The sequence below is a fragment of the Trifolium pratense genome, linkage group LG2, assembly GCF_020283565.1.
Source record: "Trifolium pratense cultivar HEN17-A07 linkage group LG2, ARS_RC_1.1, whole genome shotgun sequence".
Lineage (NCBI taxonomy): Eukaryota > Viridiplantae > Streptophyta > Magnoliopsida > Fabales > Fabaceae > Trifolium > Trifolium pratense.
Genome location: NC_060060.1, coordinates 41,522,492 through 41,533,427, shown reverse-complemented (window position 1 = coordinate 41,533,427; position 10,936 = coordinate 41,522,492). Strand labels below are relative to the sequence as shown.

The 10,936-nt window shown below is 33.3% G+C and overlaps 2 protein-coding genes across 2 annotated transcripts in view; one reads left to right on the top strand and one right to left on the bottom strand.

Annotated features, from left to right (window-relative positions):
* LOC123908346 (glutamate--cysteine ligase, chloroplastic-like) overlaps positions 1-2,727 on the top strand; it is a 4,465-nt gene extending 1,738 nt beyond the window's left edge. Inside the window, exons 5-15 of the mRNA XM_045958976.1 lie at positions 372-455; positions 548-616; positions 710-780; positions 869-937; positions 1,037-1,130; positions 1,219-1,308; positions 1,462-1,542; positions 1,904-1,996; positions 2,089-2,169; positions 2,272-2,341; positions 2,426-2,727. Coding sequence (XP_045814932.1) covers positions 372-455; positions 548-616; positions 710-780; positions 869-937; positions 1,037-1,130; positions 1,219-1,308; positions 1,462-1,542; positions 1,904-1,996; positions 2,089-2,169; positions 2,272-2,341; positions 2,426-2,514 — 891 coding nt within the window. The 3' untranslated portion in view covers positions 2,515-2,727. The remainder of the gene's footprint in view (positions 1-371; positions 456-547; positions 617-709; positions 781-868; positions 938-1,036; positions 1,131-1,218; positions 1,309-1,461; positions 1,543-1,903; positions 1,997-2,088; positions 2,170-2,271; positions 2,342-2,425) is intronic.
* A 397-nt stretch (positions 2,728-3,124) lies between these two features.
* On the bottom strand, positions 3,125-6,886 carry LOC123908345 (probable nucleolar protein 5-2). The gene is made up of 9 exons (XM_045958974.1): positions 6,764-6,886; positions 6,561-6,660; positions 5,759-5,800; positions 5,417-5,596; positions 5,161-5,325; positions 4,807-5,007; positions 4,063-4,560; positions 3,850-3,984; positions 3,125-3,771 (listed from the first exon to the last, which is right to left on the bottom strand). The coding sequence occupies exons 2-9, from the start codon at positions 6,636-6,638 to the stop codon at positions 3,406-3,408; spliced, it is 1,665 nt and encodes a 554-aa protein (XP_045814930.1). The 5' UTR covers positions 6,639-6,660; positions 6,764-6,886; the 3' UTR covers positions 3,125-3,405.
* Positions 6,887-10,936: the final 4,050 nt, after the last annotated feature.

The following is a 10,936-nucleotide window of genomic DNA, read 5'->3' as shown; positions in this document are numbered from 1 at the left end:
TATTTCTAATCCATATTAAAATTACATAAGATCTAGTTCAACCGGCAATGTCGATATTAAGCTGGACACTTTCACCCCGGTCAGGACCTTGCAGTTGTGTGTGTGAGTTTCAGTAGTATTTGTCACTTCATCTACGGACAAAACAATAATTACAGTAACATATAGATTGGAATGCACAAATCCTCAATCATTTGTAAAAATCATATCATTCTTGAATCTTGACTATATTATATTCATCCTAATTAAATAATTTCCATTGTCACATCTTGGAATCATAATACTGCTGATATTTGCTTTCACTTAAAGATTATTATTGTTTCATTTCTACATTTTCAACACTTCACTTGTACATTGACTTTGACTTGTTCTAGGTACGTTATGACATTTTGAAAAATTACTTCAGTAAATTTGGGTCTCTTGGTATTCACTCATTGTTAATGACATGTTCTATTCAGGTTAGTTCAATCAATTTTATATTTAAAATATTTTTACAACAACAAAATTTAAGGAGTACTAACAGATAAAAATCATGTATATATGTGTCTAGGTGAACTTGGACTTCAGTTCTGAAGCAGACATGATCAAGAAAATGCGCGCAAGTCTCGCGTTGCAGCCTGTGAGAAATTTAATTTATGTTCATTCTAATGTTGATGAAAATTTCATCATTCTTATTGTATCTAAATAACTTGGACAACAATTATTAAACCAGTTAGCAACAGCCTTATTTGCAAATTCACCTTTCAAGCAAGGATTTCCGAATGGTTATGCCAGCTTTAGAAGGTATATAATTGTTTTAATTATTTAGTCACCTTAATTAAGTTTTGTTTTCTATTATACATTTTGAATTTTTTATTTGTTGTTTGAACAGCTACCTGTCCGGTCAAATTGATAAACGTCGTACCGGAATGCTCCCATTTGTTTTCAATGATACTTTTGGGTATGTTAATGTTTACTTTTCAAATAAACTTTAATGATATCTGTGTCAAAATATAAAGGCAAAAATTCTGATTTATTTTGCTGTGTGGTTTTGTAACAGGTTTGAGCAGTTTGTTGATTATGCTCTTGATGTACCGATGGTATTTGTTTATCGAAAAAATAAATATATCGCTTGTGGTGGCATGTCATTCCGGGTTATTCTCTTATATTTCTTGAGTATCTATCGTACATAGTAGTTGCATGGTTAAATGTACTTGGTTGATGCAGTTTTGTTTTGTGCAGGACTTCATGGCTGGTAAACTTCCTGCCATTCGAGGTCAAGTGCCAACAATCAGTGACTGGGAAAATCACCTCACAACTATATTTCCTGAGGTTACTGAAACATGCATGTTATGTTTATATAACTATTAATCTATGAAACACCGACACAGATACGAACACAAAATAGAAGCCATTGAATGAAGTAATCACATGACTAGGTGTCTAGTGTCGTATTCGCACACTTATTCAATATTTTATATGCAGGTGAGGCTAAAGAGATACATGGAAATGAGAGGTGCTGATGGGGGGCCTTTGAGTATGCTATGTGCTCTACCTGCTTTTTGGGTAATTAATCTCTCTTTGCACTGCATATAATTGAATATATATCTTAGTTTTACATATTAAGAACTTTAATTTGTCTTTAGAATGATAAAGCATATAACTTGAATTAAGGATCAAATGTGGTGAATCTTAATTGCCTTGGCAAGGCAATGTGGTAGGAGTTTATCAAATGTCACATGCTAATGTGTTAGAACTGCATTTTCCTCTACATACAAAAACTACAAACTTCAAGTTATGCGATTAATTAACAATGATATTCATCACCTCATGCCATAACCATTTGACAATTAGTCCTAATTAATGCACACAATTAAGTTTTATTTAATCTAATGTTAGTCTATTGTTGTAATCTTTCCTATGTCAGGTAGGTCTACTATATGATGAGGTTTCACTACATAATGTTCTAGATATGATTGCTGATTGGACCGCTGAAGACAGAGAATATTTAAGAAATCAGGTAATGAAAAACAACAAAATCAAAATATTTTAATATCCTGTTTTTAAATTCTATAGTACCTTAGGAATTAATGAGGCTATTTTTATGTTTAGGTTCCTTTTACTGGTTTGAAGACTCCATTTCAAGGTAGATTGTTGCAACAAGTTGCTGAAGATGTGTTGAAGTGGGCAAAGGTGGCTTTAATCTTGATGCTAATTGTCTTGTTGATTTTATTATTTGGAAGTTATAGACTAGTCCAACCAATCATGAATCATCTTATATATATTTTTTTGCAGGATGGCTTGGAAAGAAGGTGCTTAAATGAATCAATTTTTCTGGATCCATTGATTGAAGTGGTTGGAACAGGTACATATCTAAGTTAGTTGAATTTTAATTTTATTGCTTTGTTTTTCAAGAACCTAATGTGACATAAACTATATATATGAACAGGTGTAACACCAGCTGAGAAGCTTTTGGATATGTACAATAACAAGTGGGTAAATAACATAGATCATGTGTTCAGAGAGTGTTGCTACTGATCCTGTCTTCTTGTGAAGTAGAGACAGAATGAATGTAGATTGAAAATAATACATTCATGTGATGTAATTTATAAGTGTTGTAAGATGAAGAGATAGCTTATGGTGTTTTAATATATCTGTTTATAAATAATGTTTGGAATCGTTGTACATATAATCAATTACTATCTATAGACATGTACATAGTGAAATCTTTCAAGTCTGTTTGCACCACCATTTTTTATTGGAATTTTATTTAGTTTATATGCTTGGTTATGATATGTAAAATTGAAAATTTGATTACCACTAAAAGTGAGTCATCTTTAAAACATCATTATCTTATTAAGATATGTGGATGGCATACCTTTAAAACATTTCATGCAAACATGTTTACAGGCATCAGGATGCTGTAGTAAGTAAAAGCAGTCATCTTTAAGATTGAACTCCTGTTGAAGCTTATTAACAATCTGATCCCAAAAGTTCACACTTCTCCAACAAACCTCAAAAATTTGATGCAATCAACACAACCAGACAAACATATCTAACAATTACTAAAATAGGAAGATCTTGATCATATAAGAAAATTTGGAAATAATTATTATCTAAGCATATTAGGATTAATAACTTTTTCTAGTTGAACTCAAATATACCCTTGTAATTTTTCATAACTTGGGATCAGCAAGGTATAAATAGGGTCCAACACTATCTACTTCCACGCACAAACATAATCGAGTCAAATTATCCACTACAGACAAAACTTACTTAAATTATAAGGTTGTGTAGAACTACAAACACTGGAATGAAAAGTAACTTGATTCTGAAAAACAACAGCTGAGCTACAGAAGACAGAAGTATACAAAAATGGTTGCCAGTCATCAGAGTGATTAGTTGATGGCAATCTGCATGTTCACAGCTCTAGTCAACATTTTTCTTCCTTTTTTCTTTCTTTTTGCTTGGTGCATCAACAGAATCTTCCTGCTCTGCTGATTTTTTCCTCTTTTTCTTCTTTTCTCCGTCTGCGTCTCCATTCTGCACCTCATTATTCTCAGTAGATTCCTTCTTCCTTTTCTTCTTATCTTTTTTCACAACTGGCTCAGGCTCCTCATCTTCATCTATATCAGCTTGCAATGCAGCCTCTTCTTCCTTTTTCTTCTTTTCTTTCTTTTCCTTCTTTCCTTTCTTTTCCTTCTTTTTGTCAGAAGCAGGAGGCTCTTGTGTATCTTCATCCATTGCAGAATTAGGCTTTTGATCAATAATTGAATCAGCTGCAGTGTTATATGTCTACAAAGAAAGGAACAATCAGCACAGAGTGAATAAAAAGAATTGTACTAATAAATACAAAATGAACAAATACTATACCTTGGCAGGAGTTATCAGTGCTCCAGCTCCTTTCTTTATATCCTTGTCATATGCCTCTATCTTGGGCTTCCCTTTAGCAGAACCTGCAAATCGACCTAATTCTTTGCCTTCGAGGTTCCTCAATCGTGCTTCAAGCTGCACAAAAAATTGAGTAAATGAATTCTCCTATAAAAACCATAGGGACATATAATTAATTAAAGGTATAACAAGTACCTTGGCTCTGTTCTCCAATCCCATGGTGTTGTCTTGGCCATCCCCAAGTGCATCACACCTGATAGCCAATGCCGTCTTTGCAGCAAGTGACCGAGAAATTTTGCCCTTGAACTTTTGAGCAGCTTGACCGATCAAGGATGCATGGTATATAAGACCATATTTGGGAGTAGCATGTTTAGTCTTCAGTGCCCTAAAGAGGGCCTTCTCAGCACCAAGAATCTGGACGGTACTACCAGGCTGCTTTGCAAGATTTATTAAACTACCCCCATGGGCAATGAGCCGAGCACCAACAAGCTCCCCAACCATAGCAGTCAAATTGGGTGCAATGGTATTCATCCTACTCTTTAGATAATCATAGAGTTGGGCTCTGTATTCAGATAGAGACAGAACCTGGTCACATAGCTCTCTAATATTTGCCAAATCTAGTTCACCAATTTCAGTTCCCATAGATATCACAGCTGCTTCTTTCAACTCTGCCTCAACTTCCTCTGTCAAAATCTGAAATATGTTCCAGGATAAAGGAAAAATATTAAAATACTAAAGTGTGTGAAGGGAAACTAGGTATTATTTGTTTAAAGAAGCATCATAGGTTTGAGAAACCGCATTTTCAATTATTTTAGGTAAAGAAAGAGTACGGGTAAATTGCCAAGATTTAGAGTAGATCAAAATTATATCAGTGTGATATCCATATATGCAATGCGAAAGATAACCAATTGGCATGTGACTGACAAATTGTATTCTTACCTCAGAGAAATCAAGCTTTGCAGCGTTAATTCGATCACCCATCAGCTTGACTGACCTTGCATATTGGATATTATCCTGAATGATTTTGGTAAGTTCTGGAAAATGCCAGCCATACCATTCTCGAACCCTCATGGCATATGTATTCAACTCCTTATCAAGATCGTCAAGTAAGCCAATAGCCTGGACGATCATGGTGTCCACCTAATAATAAAAAGCATTTCAAGGTCAGAAAAATGTTGTTAACAAAAGAATAAAAAAGTATCAGGCAACAAAAAAAGAACCAATATGCAAACATTTGCATACGTGTTTAACCTAAATTGTTGCATATTCACAGTCAACAGAATATAAACACACCTTGTCTGCGCTGAACTTCAGCTTGTATCTTGATAGACTATGAGACAAACCCAAGCTCATCGGAGCCATGTCTTGAACAGCGAGGCCTGCTATGAGTTCTGACAATTGATATCGAACACCTCGCATTAGCTCCATAACAGTGTTGTTGTGAACACAGTCAATTTTCTGAAATGTTGAACATACAATACAAAATTAGCTATTTGATGAAAGATACAAAAAATATCATCACAAGTTTCAAAGGGGAACTTAAGCACACCAGTTTTTCTTTAATGAGACTCCCCAGCTTTGAATCAGCTACAGCTAACGTCTCATTTTCACAATTAGCACGGAGGAACTTGCGCAGACCCTTGCTGGCTTTTCCATCAATCAATAAACTTGCTGCCTCTAGGGCTTCTGAAGTATTCTCAAACTTCGAAAACGCTTTCAACTTGACCACCTAATTACAAATCACTTGGGGTTAGCTTCACAAGCTACAAGAAACGTGAATAAAAAGCAGACGCATATAGACATTAACTATAGTTTTCCCATTATCATATTGCTAACATCAGTAACATGGCAATTGAGATAAGCAGGAATGAGGACATATGAAGAGCATAACCTTTCTTGCTGCGTCTGCACTGGAAAACTCCTTCCATACGTCCTGTATAAAGAAGTTTGTAAAGTATAAATATATTAGTCTATTAGATGTATGAAATAAAGTTAGAAACAGAAACACAGAACATTCCACAATACTGAAATATGAACTCTAAGATTCTAAACTTGAAAATCTAACAACTTTTCTATGAAAAAACATATATAATTCAGATATCATGAGGATACAAACATTTCAATTAAGAAAAAAAAAAAAAAAAAGTTTCCTGCAACTGAAAACACAACCAATATGAAAATAAAAAAAGAATCCTCTAAGGCTCTTTTTGATAAAAAAATAAAAATGGCAGATAGATGATAAGCTAGCATATGGAGATGACCTTATAGCAGATGAACTTAGGGTCCGTTTGGATTTGGCTTATTTTTTAGCTTATGAAAATCGCTTATGCAAATAAACAAACTTTTATGTTGATTCATAACAAAAATTGTATCTTTATAGACAGTTTTCTCATAAACTAACTTGAAAGCTTATAATAATAAATAATAAATACAAACTTATTTCTTTGCATAAGTTGTTTCGCATAAGCTTAAAAATAAGTCAATCCAAATAAGCTATAAGTTCGTGAACAAAAACAAAAATTATCAAATGGGTCTTTTTTCGTCATATTAGCACATGAGCTATAAGTTCAAAACTTGTCCATTGCCAAACAGAACCTTAAAACATTGTCTAGAAACAGAACTACAAATGATAAATCGATTATGTGAACAGTAAACACGTTTACAAAGAAGATTATAGGCAAGATAATAATAACCTCAACTTGTGAAAGCTTTCCTTCATTGAGCACTTTGAAAAGTGCAAAACCCGCCGGAGTTTCAAACAATACAAGCATTTTTATGACTTCCCTGATAAACCTGAAAAACAAATCATCAAATGGTATGAAGCAATGAGCAAAAAGATGAAAGAAAAAATGAATTTTATGGCTTCGTTGATTCGTAGAGAGAGAAAAGTTGTGACCTTTGTGCAGGGAAGATGAAACGAGAGAGACGAGCGAACAACTGAAGCCGAAGCTTTTCTCTTTTGTAGGGTTTAGGTTTACGCTGTTCTGTCTAGGGTTTCAATTTTATGTTTGTTTTTTATAAAAAAATAAATAAATAAATAAATAAATAATAATAAAAAAGACTCCAACTAGGGTTTAATTTCTTTTAAATGGAGTTTTTTTTGTTTAACTTTTGGGTAATCTTTCAAATGATTCGTTCTATGAGAGTTTATTAACCACCTAAGTCTAATTTTTAGTTAAATTGAATATATTTTTAGCTCATATATATAGTAACGATATTTTAAGTTTAGTCTTTAAAAAAAATTATTCACTTTTGATCTCTAATTTTATTTTATATCATTTCAAAAAAAAATATTTTATATGGATTAAGGGCTCGTTTGGATTAACTTATTTTTGAGTTTATGCAAATAAATAATTTTTTTTGTTAATTTATAAGTTCTCACTAACGAAAACTACTCCCTTTAGTCCTTAATATAAGAAAAAGTTCAGTTTTTAGATATATTGAAATTGAAATGTATTTAATGGGAGTAAACCATCAAAATAGTTATAACTTTGTAAAACACTCTCATATATATTTTTAATTTTTTATATTTTAAAAAGGTAAAAAAAACCCCAAAAAAAGGTAAATAACTCCGTTAAATTGTCAAGCTGGTCTATATATTCAACCACTTGTTATTAATTAAATATCTATATTTTATAACTTATTATCATTTTGGTCCCGTATTTATCCATTTATTCTCAATTTAGTCCCAAAAATATTGTGTAGTATTGAGTTAAGGTATGATGTATTCATTTTAATAGTTTTATTTAGAAGGTTATTTGATCCGTCTCTTTGTGGGAGGCGTTTTACTTAGAGTATAGGGACATCATATTGCTGAAGTCTGAGTTCGAATCCGGGACACTTCACTTATTCACTCTTAAGGTGGATTTTTTAGCTACTAGGCTACTTGACAAAAAAAGAGGTGGTGGAGGTTCAATGGCTGGATCGGTTTTTATTGTCGGAGGATCGGTGCTTATTTTCGTCAACTGATATTGAACATCTTGCATTAGCTCCATTATAGTGTGTGTTGTGAACACAAACGATTTTATGAAATGTTTAACATACGATACAAAATTAGCCATTTGGTGGAAGATGCATAAAATATCATCACAAGTTTCAAATGGGAGCTTGAGCAGTACACCAGTCAATTTTTCTTTAACGATACTACATTATTGTTTTAAGATTTTTCAAGAAAATGTGTATTATACGGTGGGTTGTTAGCATTATTTTAGATTTTTTTTAATCAAAATTGACAATATTGTTGAATAAGCTTGACTCAGTCATAAACATTCAACGGATTGACATAATCTCACCTCAAATGAAAAATCTAAGAATGAGATAGAGCATAAGAGTATCTTAAAAGAGATAAACACAAGTGTTTGATGCATCTAAATATAAAAAATCAATACTAATATGTTGTTTTGAGTACAACTAGACGCTTACGCGTGCGATGTATGAATTTTATGTATTGTTTTATAATATAACATGATAAATAAAAGTCAAACAAACAAATCAACTATCAACCATAAAATATACTAATTTATTTAAAATTGAAAGAAATCCACAATACACAAAAAGAATAATGCATTGATAAAAAATTCATTTGATAAATCCTTAATATTCAAATTCCATAAACAATTACGACATAACAAAAAGATATTAAAAAAAAGTCTGATATTTGAAGCTACATGAGAAACTAGGAAGGTTGTTGTTAAGCGATTCCGGGGAAGAATGAGAACAAAGTCGACGATGAGGTATCAGACTATAAAACGTTAGAATGTCAACGCATAGTTCGTTTTCATACTTCTTGGAAAGACGATATTCATCACCCATTTGTATTTGAAAAAGTTGAGTGCAACTTATTTGAACTCGTAGAGGCAGTTAAAAACCGCTCTGACGAGGCTTGGTATGAGAATGAAACTCGTAGGAACTTTTTGGACCGACCAAACGTGAGGTGACTTTGTGGATCAAATTTTACCTGTTCAAGGTTCTCTATCACAAGTGTCATCTACAACCTCACTCGATCTAACAAAATAAGTATCTAATATTAATTCAGCTTTGAATTATATAATTAATTTAGCTTTGAATTAGTCATCCATTTCCAATTTAACGTTACGTTTTATTTTATATTTTGTAGAGATATTATTAAAGGAGTCTGCTACCTACACTCCTGAGGCTAGGCTTAGCACATGGTAAGTTTAACCCTACAAATATACTGATATATTCAGAGACAGTGATAATATATTGCGGGCTAAGATATCAAATTTTACTTGCGGCAAAGAAATGGGTATTGTAGGCTGCCGGTCTGATCAAGGGTTAGATGGATGACCGGAGACCCTAGTATCCGAACGGACGATACGTTCTCGGCTTAATTTTATATTATTTTTATGTGGGAAAACATCTATTTGGAAATCTTAATCAACATGCAAAGATATTTGATTCGGCTCGATTCCGACGTCTTGTCGGCGTTAACTCAGTCAGCATTTCAGCAACGTCTCTGTTAAATATGCTTGGATCTCATCCCAAAAGCTAGCTCAAAGGGTGAGGTTGCCCTCACATATTTATACACTTAACCGCCCGGGAACCTAAGCAATGTGGGACTTCAAACAAACTCCAACAACACAACAACATATTCAACACCCACCCTCACGCCTAGCGTGGTCCTGGGTCAAATGCCCACATTGCAGTCCTTAACCCGGCTCTGATACCATGTTAAATATGTTTGGATCTCATCCCCAAAAACTAGCTCAAAGGGTGAGGTTGCCCTCACATATTTATACACTTAACCGCCCGGGAACTTAAGCAATGTGGGACTTCAAACAAACTCCAACAACACAACAACATATTCAACACTCACCCTCACGCCTAGCGTGGTCCTGGGTCAAATGCCCACATTGCAGTCCTTAACCCGGCTCTAATACTATGTTAAATATGCTTGGATCTCATCCCCAAGGATATGCCGTGAATCCAGTCTTGATGAAGTCCGACCAATACCATCTGGCATCTATACAAGAACGCATCCCCTTCAAGAACACCCGGAGTATGTCCAACGTTCACCGATCGTGCCATCATTGGCACCACGATCTCGGGAATTGTAGCGAGAACAGCACGGTAGGCTTCAGCATAGGTAAAATTGACGGCAAAACGAAAGAAGTCATAGAGATTTAACACTCCCAAAACCAAAAGTCGATCCACTACCGCCTCCATTTCCGACCAATTCTTGTCGAAATACCTCTAAAAGACTTGAGAGAGAGAGAGAGAGAGAGTTGATATTGTCGTCCAGAATAAATAGATTTAATCTATGGGTTATTTTACAAAGATTATAGTTTACATAAACTACTACCATGTCACCCGAGGTTCTGGAGTAGCTCGACAAACGTCTTATTTATATGCGAATTTCACAACTATTTGAATGAATTGCTTGAATTGAATGCTGCTTCCGATGTATATTTTTATTTAAATGCCCTGAGTTTAATTTGGATTTTGATTGCCCTGATTTGAATGTTAATTCTGTTAGTCAATTTAGTCCAAACTGTTAAACATTTGTTGAATTGTGAAAAGGTACAGTAAAACTTGTTGATGTGTCATGTTGACTGTAATATATTTTAATAATTTGTTAAATTATTTATGTTATCTTGTCATTTATTCTAATTAACATTAATTTAAATAATAAAACACGATATGGTTAAAATAAATTCATTGCAGCTCTACTACCTTCAAATCTGAAAAATGATTACATTCATCCAACTTTGGGAAACATAAATCTACTAACTTGTAAACATAAATCTATTAAGTTGGTAACTATTATTTGTATAACAAAATGATATATTTTGTTCATAATTATAGGTTGATTGCGGTGCTTGATAGAGGTTTATGACAGAGAGGAGGAAAAATATGAAGATTTATGTTTGTTCATTTTTTAGTGTATTTGTTTTAATTTAGAAAAAATTTATTTTTACTATCAATTTAATCCTTGTTTAGGTGGCTATGAATTTGAATAAATAAATGCAAGATATTGGTCAAATGTGTCAAAATATAAGTCAGATAATCAGAAACAAACAGAAAAATAACGATAGGGACAATTTTGACT